At 37.1% G+C, this 17,512-nt stretch overlaps 1 protein-coding gene across 15 annotated transcripts in view; it reads left to right on the top strand.

Annotated features, from left to right (window-relative positions):
• Positions 1 to 3,129: 3,129 nt before the first annotated feature.
• Positions 3,130 to 17,512, top strand: part of ARPP21 (cAMP regulated phosphoprotein 21) — a 101,990-nt gene continuing 87,607 nt past the window's right edge. For 13 of the 15 annotated variants that reach the window (XM_062497568.1, XM_062497576.1, XM_062497549.1 and 10 more), the window contains exons 1-7: positions 3,130 to 3,291; positions 4,096 to 4,131; positions 4,991 to 5,080; positions 9,163 to 9,307; positions 10,473 to 10,551; positions 11,898 to 11,957; positions 12,792 to 12,932. In XM_062497568.1, coding sequence (XP_062353552.1) covers positions 3,130 to 3,291; positions 4,096 to 4,131; positions 4,991 to 5,080; positions 9,163 to 9,307; positions 10,473 to 10,551; positions 11,898 to 11,957; positions 12,792 to 12,932 — 713 coding nt within the window. The remainder of the gene's footprint in view (positions 3,292 to 4,095; positions 4,132 to 4,990; positions 5,081 to 9,162; positions 9,308 to 10,472; positions 10,552 to 11,897; positions 11,958 to 12,791; positions 12,933 to 17,512) is intronic. The other 2 variants (XM_062497559.1, XM_062497542.1) reach the window with 2 other exon arrangements.

Here is a 17,512-nt window from a genome sequence, read left to right as displayed (position 1 = left end):
CCAAAAACCTATTGGGAAAACCTGTTTTCTATTTCTCTCTATATATTATTAAATGGTTTGAGGAAAATAAATAGTTGTGTTTATAAATTTGCCGGATGGTGGTGATTGTTTACAGAACTGCCTGCTGGTCTCCTCTGTTTGCCAGAGCTCCTGGAGAGAGCAGGACTGGAATATTGTGAAAGGCTAAACCCCACTTCTGGTGCATCAAATTCAGCTCTTTTGACCTGGCAAGGTCCAGTGTGCTGACATGTGCCATACAGCAATTGCAGCCATGCACTGTGTAAAATGCACTGCAGAAACTAGGAGTCTAATAAAATCAAAAAAACAGAAAATCATCTCCCTTTATTGTTGCTTGGCTTCCTCCTCCTTCCCCAGTAGAATGATACGTGCTTTCTCTTTACTGATTTTGTGTGTCTGCACTGACTGGTTTAAGTGTAACTCACATGTGAGTCTTGAGAAGAGCTGCCTGTTGTATCAAGAAAGTTCAGCACATGGCCATGGCCTGTAAATCAGTCTGACTCATCCTAAAATGCTCTTTTTCTGTTAAATCAGCTATGCAGCTGGCAAACGCAACTCTGATGAACAGCAAAACTTTCATTGCTAAGGCAAGTCTCTCTTTAGGTTTATTTCTCAAACCATAACCTGGAAATCTCATTTTTCTTCCTCACAAAATGCTTCTGAAGAATTTTTTTTGGTGGATGTTGTTCATGGAATAGGATTTCTTCCTTCTCTTCCTCTTCCCATTCTGGATCATTTCAACTTTTATTCAGCTTATTAAATGAACATCTCAATTCACTACCCTGGTAAAGCAGGTTGCTTTCTAAAAGCACCCACCTAGCTATTTTTTCAGTAGTCTTTGACTGCTGAAGTTTTAATTGGAGCAGAAGCTATAGTTAAAAAGCAGGCAAATCTTTTCTTCTTATACCCTCATTGATTTCTGTTGAAACAAACAGATGAGCTTATATATAAATATGCTTTTTTTTAAATGAAAAGTGCTGGAATTTGCTAAAAAAGGTTAAAATTGAAATGAGTAATCTTCAGTGCATAATGCAATTGTTAATTTTAGCATCTTGCGTAGGAGCTGTTATGACTTGAGCAGCCGGCTCTAGCCTTCATTAGAGAAGAAGCAGGCAGTTTTGAGACAGGTGGAGCTGGATCAAACTGTGAAAGGGACTTGCTGGAAACTGGTCATTAGTGTTAGAAATCTGGTGCTATCCATTGCATACCTCCCTTGTGTCATGATCATCTCCAGTGTTATTTAATTTTCATCTTTTCCAGGTTAGCTATGATGCGTCAAGCTCTCCGAAGGACCAGCATGGAGATTGGCACTCTGAACTGTTAATGGGGACATGGGACTCACTTTACCATTGATCATTTGTGTGGACTTAACCAGCAAAGACCAACAGAAGACACTAGAAAGGCAGTTGGAGTTATAGTGAGCAGTTTTTCAGGTAAATGGCTTCTTTGGTGCATCTGATCCCAGTGTAATCATTTCTGTGAGCACTGTAAGCTTGTAGATGAGCTGCAGGTTGATTTGCTCATGAAGAGCTTGTGCATGCATGTACATTTCTTGATGAAAATCCTTATGAAATAAAGGGTTATTTAACGGACCAGTTAAAGGACTTGCCACTCATCATGTTTTGAATTTTCATCAAAGCAGTTCAGGTTTCAGTTGTAACTGCACAATTGCCAAAATCATCGTCCTTCTTGGGGACAGCAGTGGGAGAAAGGAGAATCACAAGTTAGCTCACAGTAAGGCAAGTCAAGCTTCAGGTTAGTTTTATATTCCATTCAGTTTGTTTATGAACCTTATAGCTTGATTTCTTGTGAAATTCACAGTCCTTCTCAAACAGGAAGATTATATAGGAAATTTTATTTGCTTACAGTCCAAAAACACAAGCAAAAACTGGAAGATGTGTTTTCACTTAATTTTGAATCACTTAGATATTTTCATTTAGAACATGGCTTAAAAAAAAAAAAAGGTAAGTTATGGTAGTTCTGTTGAATGTTTAATTTTAGACTGTAAAAACAAAGATGGCAAAGTGTGATTTTGCTGATGTTTCACTGTTGAGAAGTGGCAATGTGTTGCAAAAGTCCCTTCCTGAAATAACTTCATATTTCAAATGCAGTTGTTTTTCTTGTAGATGCTTCTTAAGCCAAATGGATGGGGAAAGAAAAGTTGAATTATTCATGAGTCTTCTTTGACAATTGATCATTGGGGGAGTCTTCAGGAGGGAGCTGGGAAAAGAGAAAGAGAGAGGAAATAGTAATAGGCTTTAACTCTGAAAAGCCTTTAAAGCTTCTGTACAGCAACCCCATAGTAAGTTGGGAGTAAATGCAGTTCAGTTGAGATTTCTTCATTAGAAGTACCTTCCAAGGGCTTTCTGTACAATTTTCCTAGTACTGTAGAGTGACATAGGTTTTGGGAAGAGGCTTAAGGTTTTAATAATGGAGCTGTTTGTTTGATCCCTGCAAATTTGACTCCGAGTGCTTTATTGCCAAATTTAGAGTTCATACTTATCTTGAATTATCACCTCTTAAAAAAATATATAGATTTATATTTATAGTGGTAGTGAGCACCATGGCTTCTGCTATATATAAAACCCACAGCTGAATACTAAAAACAGTGTTGTTCTTCATGCTTGGTTTTTATTCCTGTTTGGCTGTTACTTTTTATTAAAAGAAAAGGAAGAAAAAAACTAAAAATGGAAAATGAGGAGGGGAACATTGAGATGCCAGAGATCTAGAACAGGTCCTTTTTGCCTGAGCTTTGTTGGAGAGAGTCCTTCACTGTCCCTGCCTGACCCTTGGCAGCCTTGGGGCTGGGCTGGGAAGTCACAGAACCGTATGTTAAATCTATTCTCCACAAAGACTGCTCAGATTTTCTTGCTTAACCTGATACAATTCTGCTGTTATCTAATATTGTTGATTCAGTGTATCTCTTCAGCTGGGGCATACATAGTTTTCCACTCCTGAGCTGCACATTTTGGTTTGTTTATAAAAGGAACTGAAATTGGGAATTAAAAGAAGAAAATAAATTTTACCCCCAGTGTTTCTTTTCTGTGTGTCTTATGGTATCTTGACCTTTCAGGTCACCAAATCTTGTTATTTCAATTTCTGTCTGGAAGAATGTCTGAGCAAGGTGAATTGTACCAGGAGACAGCAGAGGAAGCTGCAAAAGAGCAGGAGACTGCCATCTCTGAAGCCAACCCAGACAACTGTGTTCTTAATAAATCTGAAAGCTCAGAAATAGATGAGGAGAAGCTCAATGATTCCAAGACAGAGCTGCAGGTAAGACAGGAATAGTGAATGGGCATGTTAATATCAATCTGTTACCATTGCTTTTCCATTTCTATGAGTTATTTCATTGTTTACACTTCCCTTGTTTTTTCTTAGGATCTTGAGATGTTTCTGTTTTTTCCTTTTTAAAATATATTTCTTTAGTTATTTTATTTTACTATAAAATAAATGCTGTTATTTGTTATACCTTTCATGTTCTTTAGGCTGCTTTCCATATTATTACTTTTTCTGAGAAGTTAATTTCTAGACATCTGTTTTAAAGCTTGTTGAGATATTTGACTGTTTTCCCTCTTTGGGGATTTAGAAAACTACCTTGAGCTCATGAATTTGCTTAATTACTTAATGTGTGGTTTGGTTTGTATGTAAACAACAAAAAGTTGTTATGCAAAGCCTAAGAAGGTAATTTGATAAGAACACTTAATCAGATGAGGGGTTTTTAACCATTTTTGCTCAATCAAATAAAAAAAATAAAAGGGGAGACTACAATTTAAGAGGAATTCAGAGAGGGGGAGTATTTACTTAAGCATACCTTTTCTTTCATTTTTATTCTATGCAAAATTATAGAACACTGTGTAGTTTTTTTTCTTGTTTATACCTCTTTGTAAAATGAAAATGAGCAGACATGATTCTTGGTTTTCCCAGCTTTCCAAACTGGGTTTGGAGAAGTTGCTTTTGCAGTCAGCAACTGATTTAAAACAACAGCTAGAAGTGATTTAGTCTGTTTATTGGTAATGCTCTCATCGTGCCCACTGTCTACTGAAGTAGTAACTGCTTCTCTTTTTTTGCTGTACTCAGAAACGAGGTGCAAATCAGCAGAAAAAGAGATCCAAGGTAAGGGTCCATCTCTGTTGGAATTGGATGCCACAATAGGATGAAGAATTTCAGTTAAATGTCTGTCTACAATCAAAATTGAATTATTTTGTCACTTGTCTGGTTGAGTTTTTTGTTTGTGTTGCAGGTTTTTTCTTGCCCCCAGCTCCATAGTCCTTTTACACAAAGGCAGAGATACAATGTGTCAGGCTTCATTTTATCCATCATAATTTTGTACTACTGGGCTTCCTGTGTCCATATGTTGACAGCATGTCTGCTTCTATGCACCACTGGAAAAGGAAAACCTTCACTCCTTTTGCCTTAGTAACTAATGTTTCTGTTGGAATTTTATTTTAATGGAATAACCTTGACATAAAGAAATAGATGGACTAGCTCCCTAAGGGGGAATGGGTAGGGACATGTGTGGGAAGGAGCTTCCAGAAACAAATAAAACCCTAAAAAACTTTAATTTTTCAAGTGCCGATCTGTAATACACACACATTTTATTGTCCATGTGTCTTGGATAGAATAAGGGAGGGACTTCCAGAACAAACAAAAAAAGCCCCAAACCAAATGAGAAAAGGAACCTTTGAGTTCATGTTAAATTACTTTCAGTTTTGGACTATCTTTTCTTTGCTGTTACAATATTTGGTGGCAGTGAGCGAACTGTAGCTGAAATGGTAAAAGCAAAAAGAAACCTACCACCTTCCCTGTGTGGCAGATGTGTTGCTGCTTAGAATCCTTTTTTATCCACGTCCAAGGCAAATGCATTTGTTTTGGACTGGGAGGGTAACAGTTGGGAGCAGGTGATGTGGGCAGCTTATGTGACTTGGGGTCAGTAGTAGTACTTTTTGTTTTGTTCTCTCTCTTTCTTATTCAGTCAGGAGCTAAAGGAAAACTCGTGCGGAGTCTTGCTGTGTGTGAAGAGTCATCCCCTCGCCCGGGAGCAGAAAATCTTCATGACAGCCAGGTACACTTGCAATCATTGCTGTTAGCTGCATGGTTGACCTTCATCTTCAGTTGCATGATTGTGTTACTTAACTGGGCATTTAACACTGTCTTTCTTGGGGGAAAAATTACATCAGACAATGAACATATTTTTATGGAGCTACTGGTTTAGCGTGAACTTTAATTTGAAATACTAGTTTTATACTATATCACAGGGTGTTGTTTGCTTTTCTTTTTTCCAGACCCCCTGAAAATTTCAGCAAATGGAAAAGAATTCAAAAGAATTCAGATTTTAAAATTTTAAAAAATAGTAACAATAAGAAAGAATATTAATATGTTCTTTTCTCTGAGGCTATCTCTTTTGAGGCTGCACCAAATACAGTTACGAATATACTCTGATTTGTGGTTCCTCTAAGACTTCAGTTCATATCAATGTCCCCCTTCACATAAAATTTAAATGTCCTTCACTCTCTAAAATACCTTGGTAGAGCCAAGGATGCCTCCTACTGAATGGCATTAATTTTTTTAATTCTTGGTGTAAATGAAACTATATTAAAAAGCGTGTATTTGAGTTTATATGTGCTGGTAGTGTTGTATTCCGAGCAGCTGTGGTAGAGTTCTGTCCTCTGCACTCCTCACCTCGGACAATAAGCCTGGTACCAGTCTTTGCAGACTAACTTCTAAAAGTACTTCAAAAAGCAAATGTTAAGCCTCAATTACTCCTCTTTGCTTGCCTAGTGAGAGCAAGGCTTAAAAAACCCAGCTAACTAAAACCCAAAATATGATGAACACTGCCTATAATTTATGAAATGTTTATGTGCAACTGAAATCAGCCATTGAGAGAGCTTGAATAAGTGGCTTCTTGTAAGCTTAGCACAAAAATAAAAAATTATATTTAAGTGTACTTTCTCACTGTTTCCTCTATTGACTTGAACTGAAAGAAATCTGTCTCTCCTCTTAGCTTATAAGTAAGGAGAGGTTTTTCTATTTTTTTTTTTTTTATTATATTGACAGACCAAATATGAAGTTGCTTAGCAGCAGGACATTTACATGTTCTACTGCTCTACAATGATGCTTATGCAGTGGATGGACAGGTTATTTTATCAGTTGTTCTGTGGTAGGTAGACACTTTCTGCTTCAAAATGCGTGGCTTTTGTTCCAGTTTTGTTTGTATTTTCTATTGTTTAATGGAGAATGAGAAGGAGAACAGTATAAAGAGATTGTATTAAGCATTGCTGGTGGTTTATAGTGTACTGCACTAAAGGACTGTACTAAACTACAGAGAGACTGACAATATTGAGGCAAAATCCCTGTCCTTACAGCAGGCAGAGGAAGGGTTCCTGTTTCACACAGCCTTTAGTCTTACCTGATTGACCAGCCTCAGCAAAGATTTTTGACCATCTTAAAATATTTATGGAAGATGAAATGTCTCCCATGACCCCAGCATGTTTTCTAAGGAAACAATTGGCTTGGTGTAATTAATTTGATGGGAATTTCTTGCTGATCTTTAGTATTACTAAAGAATGTGGCTCAACTTTGCCATGGAAAGCTGGACCTGCAGGCTCCTCCCTGGGCTGGCTGACGGATACAGGAAGTTTTGTGCCAACCAAATTGTTTTGCTTTCCTTTCAGAGGAGAAGTAGATTATTTTTGGTTTGGAATTATTTTAAAATAATTTTTATTTTATCCTAATGGTTTATAAACCACAGGGAATTACAGTACCTTGCCAGAACTACTGAGTATGGATTGTACTGCATACTTGATGTTTGTACTTATATTTGAATACTTGCCTTCATTTTCCTGTATAAGGAAAAGACTTGTTTACCTGTATTACTTGATCTTGAGTGCTTATCCAATGGTTCACTATGTCCTTACTTAAAAGAAATGTTGCCTTTAATGTTATGCTATAGACCAAGAAGTGTATTACTGCAATTTGAAAATCTGTTTTGTTGTTCACTATACTTGTATCAATGTATTTATTAACATTGTATTTTATTATTGACAAAAATCAATAAAAATCTAAGAAAATATACACTAGCTTGCTTTCACGACTCTACAGCCCTTTTGTGTGTTTTTTCTAGTGCAAAAATACATCAGTATTATGTTACATGTAAAAGAGTATTTACTGTATGTTCATATATGTGCTTTTCTGTAAAGTTTTTCATTTTCATAAGTGCATTTTTAAGAATCACTGTGAAGTTTAGGATTAATAGCCTGGGAACAACGTTGCCGGTTACATTTTTCTCCTGTTGAAAAGCTAGCAGCACAGTCACTCTGCTCTGGGCAAGGCAGGAAATCAAGTTATTCTTTGGGGTCATTTGGCAATGGTTGATCCAAATTTTGTTTGAATGAGAAATCAAACTGCCATTTGAAGTGAAAGAAAGCAGGCACAGCATTAGTTCTCTGAACACAACTGAGCAATTTAGGAAACATTTCCCAATGTATCCTTACCTCAAATGACCAGGAATTCCCACTCTTTCCCTCTGTAGGCTCAGATTTTGTGTAAGACTATCAGGCAAAACTAACAGAATTTTTAACAGGAATTAAGGGTGGTAGGTCAGGTTAAACTTTGGGTCTGGGTCTTTGTTTCTCTTCTACAGTGCTTTTCATCTCAAGTCTTTTGTGCCACATTCAAATTTCACAAAAAGTCAATAATGATTAAGCTGAGAAGTTTCCAATTTCTGTCTTACTGTGGCATGTTTATGCTGATACCTTGTTTTGTTAGGATCTTGTCTTACATGTGTTGCTATAGCTGATTCACAGTTCTTTAAAGAATTCAGAAACCTAGAATTTGTAATAATTACTGAAAACATCTTTTGAATTCATGATTGCTTAAAAACACACCCCTTAAAAGTTTTCTATTAATCTTTTGGCATGCTATCTTTGAAAAATAGTGAAGGAAGAGAATTTACTAGCATTCAAGAAATGCTAGTAAATCCAGAATTCTGAAGTATTGGTGAATTAGGTTTTCATTAACATGATGTAAAAAAATTATCAAGCATGCAGGAGTCTTTTCTATTAAAGAAAAGTGCTTTACCAGGGAGTTTTGTGACAGCTTTCTTCAAATGTGCTTTTTTTACACTACTTAAGCATATAGTTTTCTGGGATTTTTTTCTTCAAAAGAATACAACACAGAAGTATACTTCCTTCAATTTTGTCCGACCAGATTAGGATATCTTGATATATGTAAATTATGCCATGGTAACTTAAAAAGAAAACAATTTGTTTTTTGTTAAAACAAAGCCAGTATAAAATAATGTTGTGAACAGGGAAAGCAAGTTCTTTAAAGAAAATTGTAAAATGCAAACCAGCTTGAATTCACAGTATTTATTAACTTTTTAAAGCTGAAGTGTGTTTCAAAGGGATTCATAGTCTCTGAAACACTAAATTTTTGAAGGTAAAATTTGTGGTGCCTTAGAGAAGTTCACTTACTAAAACTTTTTGTTTTCGTCAAGGACTTGTTTAGTTCAAGGATTTGTCCTTGAAAAATCACAGGGCATATCTCCCCCCTTTTGCAAAAGACACATCTGCATATGCCTTTAAATATTAGTCACCTGATAAGTTAGTTAGCCCTCTTGTATACAATGGAGTATAAAATTTCCTGCCACTCTTCTATTAGAGCCAGAAAACTCCATCTATCTGATACTGCACTTACGTGTGCAAAACAATTCATATCAACCTGCAGACTTTCTAGTGAAAGGAAAAAAGTTTTATTTTTCAGATATCTATGCATTGATCATCACTGAATATATGTCGTATTAAATTATAGAATTAATTAAGAAAGGCCATATGAAATGTATTTAATTATTCTGTAAAGTCTTAAGGGAGAACTACTGAAGTATGGAATAATATAGCCCCCTTAATAGAGGTAGCCTAAATTTTATAATATTCAAAATATTAAAGAAGAAATACTTATCACTAGAATTTGGCCTCTAAGATGTCATCATTCACCCAGCTAAAAAATGCTGTGTTTCAAAAGGAAAGAAATGTATCTGGCTTCAACTTGTCTAGCTAGATGTAGTTTTATGCCAACATCTGCAGGTTGGAAGCTGTGGGAAGCATACTGAATCTGGCCCATAATTTACCTATCTTTTTTCCTCAACAGGAATCAATCCAACTACAGCTTTCAAGTTTTCCTAGCTTGCAAGAAGAAGATAAATCTAGTAAAGATGGCTCCGAGAAAGAAAAAGAGAAGGATAAAAATAAAGATAAAAACAGTGAAAAAAGCAAGATCAGAATGTTATCAAAAGGTGAACTTGAAAATATTTAAATTATTATAGTTACCATTGTAGAAAAGATTGTACATTTTTACAAGGATTTATTTCTTTGTGTATATATACAGGAGAAGTGTTTTCATACACTGAGAAAATTCAGAACCTAAAATGAATACGCATAAGAATGTGTTTCATGCAAACATCAGGCTTTAAAGTGAAGAAACCTTCCAAACTGAGGCCTTTTATTAGAGTTTATTTGTTTTCTTTAATGTAAAATCAATCTTTTGAATGCTTAACCATGTTTCTATAAACACATATATATTTATGTGTGATTGCATAATATATATTGGCATGTAACTTGTGCAGTGTAGGCAGTAGAGAGTGTCCTCTTCACTATTGCTTCTCTCTCATGGAGAATTTATCTTAAATGTGGTAAGGAAATTCATCCATGACATTTAACCTGCATTGTAATCTTCTATTATCACCTACCAAGGCTTCTTCAGGAGAGATGTTTTATGTAAATTAGATGTTGCTTTTTAAAATCTTTTTATTAATCCATGGTATAAAATTGTATTGTAATCTCTCAAAAATAATCATTGCCTACCTGCGTGTGGGTCTGCAGCTGGTGTGAATTGTCATTTGGCTTCAATGGAGCTTTCACAGTTCACGCCAACTTGAGGATCTGTGTGTACATTTGAGTCAGGAGATAATGCTGAAAAATTCATTTTGGCTACTGTCATGCATCCCTATTACCTGCCTACTCCCAGGTGTCATTAGATTTCAGTCTTTTAATGCAAATAGAGCTCCCACAGCCCCGATTTCTCATTTGCTGACTGTACAGCATTTGTTAAGTGACACAAAAAGACATTGATGAATAAAACTTCTCTTTCCTCATTTTAATTTTTTTTAAAAATGATTTAATGGAAGAACTTGGCAGGGTCTTGAATGACACTGAAGGTTTTCAATGACCAGCAGTTTCTGCCAGTGTTTAGTTTTGATGCTGTGTTCTCATTGGAGTTGTACAGAGGAACAATGAATGTCCATCTGAATGTATATCTTTCTTGGTTGAGCTCCAAATGACTATTTTCTTTCAGAGCATATTCTTCCAGATTGTTGCTGGAAGATGGATTTTGATTTATAGCATAGTTAATTAGAATTGTTGAAATGAAATAAGTAAGTGGAGACTGTTTTTATTTTTCAGATTGCAGTCAAGAGTATACAGACTCAACAGGCATAGATTTACATGAGTTTCTCATTAACACTTTAAAGAATAACCCCAGGTAGGTATTTCCTGTGTTAGAGCTGATATTCCTGAAATTATAGTTGTCAGTCTTCAACTTCTTCTAACTGTACACTGTGTTTTATTTGTTCTGGAAATGGTTATGAGAGAAAATGTAAAGGAAGTAGGCTGTTAACTGAGAAAAATGCTATAAAAAAGTCATCAACTTCTACTCCCCCATCCAGTCACCCATTGCTTAATTTTAATTTCAGTAGCATGTGGTCTTTGTCCTTACCTTCTTTTATACAGCTCTGCGTGATGATTGCAATAATACTTTATAACTATTGCAGTTGAAGATGTATATTCATATACATATGTATATGAATATAAAGTAGCTTTCCTTGAGCAGTGCTGCACACAGTTAAGATCCTGTGCTCAGTGCCAGATTCTGCTCTCAGTATTCCCATAGTTTTCATTTGAAGCTACAAGCCCATCTCATCATTAAATTTGCCTCTAAACATCCAAGGAAAGATCTGTAACATTTTTATACACTGTGATTTTCAATGTTCATTTCAGTTGGATGTGTTAAATAGGTATGGTGCAATTCTGCAATTATTCCCAGGAGAACTGGGAATAATTGCGTTCCTAACAGCTTGCATAACCCCTTGTACAGATAATGGAAGGTCCTTCAATTGCTTTATCTGTGCAAAATGAGAAAGCTCAAAAAAACTAAGGAATGATGGTACTCTGTCCAGCTTAGAAATGTGTGGAAATATTCCAGGGAAACTTTTGAATGTTTTAGACAAGGGAGGAGAGGGTAAAGGAACATTTGAGACCTTCCAGTGAAAACCAGGGCATTTTGCCTGAGTAATACTGTGGCATTGCCTCCTGGAAACCACAGTTCAAAGGTGGTGTTCTCCATTGTGCTGTCTAACTAGGTAAGTTGCATTGCATCTTTCTTGCAGCAAATCAATACTTTGTGGAAAGTATGTCTCAGGAAAAATGTTGAAAATTTCTGTGGGTAGCAGCTCTTCTTGTGGAAGATCTAGCATTGGTGGAAATATCATTTTCCATCCAAAAAAAAGGGTGAAAAAAGACCAAAGCTATCCATAGCAAGGAGAGTCTTTCTATGCAATTCATTGATAGCAGCCTCTTGTGACTGGGGGTGCTCTCAGACCGTAGTTGAGCTCATAGAAGAGTGGAATCTGTATGTCAGTGAAAATTCAGAAAAGCAGGCTTTAGTCTTTTGCAGATGATCCAGGGTGAAAAAAGCATGTTTTTGTTTTTAATCAAGATGACTGGCAATGCTTGCAAAATAGCCTTGCAAACATTGTTATATGAATATTTTCTTCTCTAAAATGTCTTTCCATAGTTGATGGTGCAAATTCTTGTGTTTCTTTTTGATAGGGACAGAATGATACTCCTGAAAATGGAACAGGAAATTATTGATTTTATTAGTGACAACAAGTAAGTTGTGTTCCACACTTGGTTTACTAAGTCACATGCGTGTGTTCCAGCATGAGTTGTGTGAGAGATGCACTAACATGGACTGCAGTGCTCCTGTTGGCTGTTACTGGCACAGTGCAAGAGCAGGCTTCTATTTCCTGCCATGTGGTGGAACTGCTTAAAATAAAGTAGATGTAAATGAAAACATTTTTCTTTCATTGTGTTGTAATTGCACTGGCTCTGCTCATTTAGATACAAAAATAAAATCAAGTCTTTAATGCAGAGGATAATCAGATATGTTATCTCATTGCTTTTCCTTTGTGATATGTTATTCTAATGTGTTGGCAAGTAAAAGTGAACTTAGGTGGAGGGATTCTTGCTACTACTAAAATATTCCTGCAGCTTTAAAAATAGAGAGTCAGAATGGAAGCAGAGGAAAAAATTGTGCATACAGAAAATAACCATTTTGTCAGTAACAGAGGAAAAAAGGAGTGTTTGCCAAACTAGATATTTTGAGAATTGCCCTGAATCTGACCTTTGGAAGAAAGGCAGAAAGCTGTTGCCAGTGTCTCAGCAAATCTGTAGTATTGGTTGTTGCAGGGAGTGTGAGTGCATGTGGGGGATTGAGGGATGAGTTTCTTCCCAGAACACAGAATACTGAATAGGTACCATGAAGCAGTAATTAATTATTATTTTCTTTTCTTTCAACCTTCTGTAGCAAACATGTATGTGTAAGTGCATAACAGAGTTTTCAGTGAGATTTTTGTCCACTGAATTGTCAAATGTATTGCTGTTTTCATTTATTTATAGCTTAGCGGGAAGTGTAATTATCAATGCTATTTCCTTTGTTTCTAGTAGTCACTATAAAAAGTTCCCTCAGATGTCATCATATCAGAGAATGCTAGTGCACAGAGTGGCAGCTTATTTTGGAATGGATCACAATGTGGATCAGACTGGAAAATCTGTAATTATCAACAAGACCAGCAATACAAGAATGTAAGTAACAACACTGTTGTGTTTTTCATTGTTCTTTTTCTCAAGACAGGAGCTGGTCTGTACCATGACTGCATGGTGTAATTTATATATATATATAAATTTTCATGTGTTTTTGTAGCAACAGTGAGTGCTGTTTATTGTTTTCTAGGTTGGGAAGGGAGGACAGGGTTCTCATGGTGAGGTTGTCTAAGGCTGTAAAGACACATGAGGAGAAATCAACCTAATTGTCTCTTGCAAGAAAGCACCATATCTTGGAATGTTGCTTTTCCTGATTTCTTAGTGCCACCACTTTGCTACAGAAGTGAGCTCATTGCTTTAAAAGTCACCTGATACCATACAGCTACATCCTAAATAGCCCAAACATACTTAGAAGATTGCCTCTTCCCTTGTTTTGGCTCTGCTTCAAGAGTAATTTTCTGCCCAGCCTGATTACTTAGGATTTGGTTTCCCTCCACCACCTGCCACTATTCATTCCCTGTTCTTCTCTTCCCATCTTGGTTCCACTTCATTTTCCCTTCAAATCTCGCTGTTTCACTACAGTGTTTCTGCAAAATACAAATTCCTTCTGATGATTCAAATGCACTGCAAAATTCGTGGTAGGTTAAACCTGTTCTGGTGTAAGTTCTGTGCTTCTCCATGAATGGGTTAAAGCTGTATAAGCTAAAACTGTGTAAAGCTAACCAAAACTTGATATGAGCTGCAGTAATGCCTAGTCATGCCTGATCACCATCACTTTTCCTGCCAAGTGTATTAAACATAGCCTTCCTCTCCGTCTTCCTCTCTACCTATAAACTACATAATGAAGAGGAAGTAATTACAACAGGATAATCAAGTTTTGGTATCTGATATTGGAACAGGAAAGCCCCATTTGAAAATTGTGTACTTCCTGTATTCAATTACTAGGAGAAATCTAAACATTTATTTCATTTATATATACAGTAGCTAGGTGATTTATTTATATCCATTTGCAGAGAGCATTTTTAAAATGTTTTTAGTTTATCCTGTAGAAGGGTGGAAGGACTTGGTAATGGTGCTGTGCAGGACTGGGAGTTGGACTCAGCGATCCCCATGAGTCCCTTCCAACTCAACTTATTCTGTGACTACCTAATTTTGCAAGATCACTATACATTGGTATTTGCTATTTCACTGAGCCCTAAAAGTATTTCATGTGAACATGGTAATTTTAAGATAATGGGCAATTTATTTTAGATCTTTTTCCTGGGCTGTCCCTGAGATACTTGGACATCTGTGAAACAGCACTTCGTCATTAATGTTTTTAAAGGTTTCTGTAAAGCATACGCTAACAGTTTGATTTTCAGAAGTCAAGGAAATTACAGTAGTTTAATAAAACACTCAGGCTGCAAAGGCTTAGCCTCAGGGTCTGATAATACCTGCTCCTTGCAAGGGCTGTCTTTGGTTTTGAGTAAGAAAAAGCTTGGTATGCAGCAATCTGGTGTTCAGTTTTGTGCTGAAAATGAGTCCCCTCTTAAATGAAACACAGTCAATCATATCTGAATGCTCTTTAAACATTCCTCTCTCTTTTAGAGTCCTCCCTTTTCCTTTCACATCTACTACACATCACTTGTGTAGTGCACCAACTGCTACAGATCTTTTCTCATAGCATTCCATTCTCCTGGTTGACTTGATAATAGAGTAATACTAACACAATAGTATCTGTAAATGTCTTGCTCCTTGTGTGGCTTTTATCTCAGAGATGGGTAGCACCGGAAGCACTGTTGGAAATGCTTATGTGGTGCTTCTGGAGGTGACACTGAAGCCTTCTTCAACAGTCAGAACTTTATCTGAGTACTCTGGTGAAACTGTGGCTTCATGCATGGTGGGAGTGAGCAAGGCCATTTCCTAGGTGTCAACTGCCCTTCTTGCAAGTTCAGCAGGCAGAATGTTGTAGGGATATAACAGATCAAATGGCGATTCCAGCTGTGGTCTTGCAGACTGGAGATGAGTCCATTAAAAATGGGTGCTGACAACATTCCTGTCTAGATATTCCAGAAATAAATGCAGGCCTTTGCCCCTCTGTTGACTGTAAGTACAGCTGTTTTGTAAGCACCACATAAGCCGCAAGATGCAGATTTCTTCCCTCGTCAGTGATGTGGTAGGTAACTGGATTATATGAAGCTTGTATTGTCTTGTGGTTTTCACAGTGTATTATTTAAATTATTTTGACATTTCCACAAAATAAAGCTTTTGTGAAATAGCTGCTTCTTTTCATAACTGGAGGAGATGGCATGTTTTTTTTAAATTGTCCCTAGCTCTGACAGAAAATAGTTTATTATCTAGCATGAATAAGGTCTGATGAGATTTTATTATACTCAGCAAATATTGTGTAAGCTCTACATCTGAAAGCCTCCAATGTGATGTTGTATGTTCTGCATTTCACTGCTCTCAGAGGAGACAGTTTTGTGCAGTTTCAAATCAACAATAAATACTGGGAATGTGTTGACTCTATTAATTACTACTTGGACAGTATCCAGAATACCAGGGAATCTGAAGAGCATCTGAAACGCTGTTCAATGTGGTTATGTTGTGCTGTAAGCCTAAACATTGATAGCTTTATGTGAATTTATGGAGGATATCTTGGTTTAGGGCAAATTTGGGAGGAAACTTCTGAATGGGGTCCCTCTAGGAAGCAGATTCAAGCAGTCCCTCCCCCAGCTGGTTCACGGAATAATATTTCCTCAGAGAGAAGTGGAAAAAAACTGTCTGTTTAAGAGGCAAAGCACTTCTCAGCACAAAAGCAAGCAATACTAAACAGAAAAACCTCTCGCCGCTCTGAAGAGATGACAAATTCAGCAGTCTCTTCTGTTCGTTGCAGCCCAGCTCACTCAGTCTGTTCTCAGTCCCTCCGGCACTGGGAAATGCCACAGCCCAGCCCAGGCCTGGTGGGACACAGGTGTGAACTCCCAGTTTTTAGTCTAGAGCAGGTTTGAACAGTTCCAAGAGAAAGGAAAGAAAATCCACAGTCCAGGGAACTTTGCCTCAGCTAGGCAGAAAAAAACAAACGCAAAGGAGAGCTCTCTCCTGCTGTCCAATGCAGACAACACAGCCTGTGTGAAGGATCTGGGGGAGTAAGTGCAGTCTCTGATAACAAACTCTGCACCTCTTTTCTACCCCTTCGCTCCTGGAACCAGTCTTAAAGCTGCAGAACTCAGTATTCAACACCAAGGGAACAGACGATTGGATATAGAAGGATCATAAAGTCACCCCTAGACAGAGAGGCCCCACAGACAGATGTTCTGAAGATTTGCATTTTGTCAATAAGTTATCTCTTTATGGTATGTTGTTTCCAAACTACTTTAGCTACTACTGTGGAGAGAGAAGAATATTCTTGCATATTCAGGAATTAATAAACTCTGCAGTGGCTGTGACTTCTGTGTGTACATGTGCCTCTTTGAGAGGAGCATATGAATCTGCAGTGCTGCCTTGTGGGCTTGAATAAGCACCTTGTGTTTATTTGGTTGAGTGAAAGTTCATGTCACTTCTCTGCTCTGGCTTGCAGGCAATGAGTTCTTCCCTGCCTGCAGGTGATGAGTTCTTCCCTGGCTCCAGGCAGTGAGGTGTGTTTATCCTGCTCAGCAGAGACCTCCTGTGCTCTCTGCCTGCAAGTGTTTAGAGGTACATGTGTCAAAAGAGTTAATGGTTTTGAGATGAAAGGACTGGTTGGAAAACTCTGGTATCAGTGCTCCTTATGGGTGCCTTGGAAAGGACTAGTGTGTGTCAATCAGGGGATGAGTGTATGAATGGAGCAGATCGGGGCATTTCTGTGCTTTCTTCAGTTGGTTGTCTTAGGGCAACGTGGATCCATTTTTATGTACCAATGCCTGTAAAGTGCCTACTTTATGGATGTTTGGAATATGAGAACGTGTTTATTGAAGAAGTTGTAGCTGGAAGGAGGCCTGCAACTTCTTTTTCATCCATGCTCCTTTACATAGAAGGGAAAAAAGGTGGTAAAAATTTTGTTTGGATCTGAATCTCTGGGAGTGCAATCCTGCAGCTTTCATAAACTGTCAGTGAAGTCTCTAGTAAAAATGCAGTCAGACAATAATGGCAGTTTTTCAGACTGAAGAGCTTACTCTATAAGATGCCATTTTTTTAAAAATTTTGTTGGAATGTGAATGAGGCCTGCTATTTTCAAGCTTTTTTTTAAGAAATGAAATTTCAAAAGACAGCGAGGACCTCAACCACATAAGTGTTTGTTGACCTTAATAAAGTTAAGTCTCTGTATTCTAGCACTCATTAGAGAATAGTGGATTTTAAAAACAAATTTTCTTCTCATAGGATTTTTGAAATTATGAGGCCTTACAAAGTCCTGCATAATAAATCATCCAGCTTTTGAAATCCTATTCTCAGCAGTATACATGATAAAAATTGATTAGAAAATGAAGGAGGATTTTGTTGTTATTTTGTTTCTATAGTCAAAGAACTCAAATACTCCTTAAAATAGGAAGTCTGCCTTACTCATGAAACTGCTCTTGTGTCACCATTCTAATGTATATTTGTCTGTCATCTGTGTCTGCCTGTCATGTATCTAAAGATACAGAGAAATGTGTGGGGAGCTTAAG

This window comes from Cinclus cinclus, chromosome 1, assembly GCF_963662255.1.
Source record: "Cinclus cinclus chromosome 1, bCinCin1.1, whole genome shotgun sequence".
NCBI classification, from domain to species: Eukaryota; Metazoa; Chordata; class Aves; order Passeriformes; family Cinclidae; genus Cinclus; species Cinclus cinclus.
This window is presented reverse-complemented; position numbering and strand designations above follow the sequence as displayed.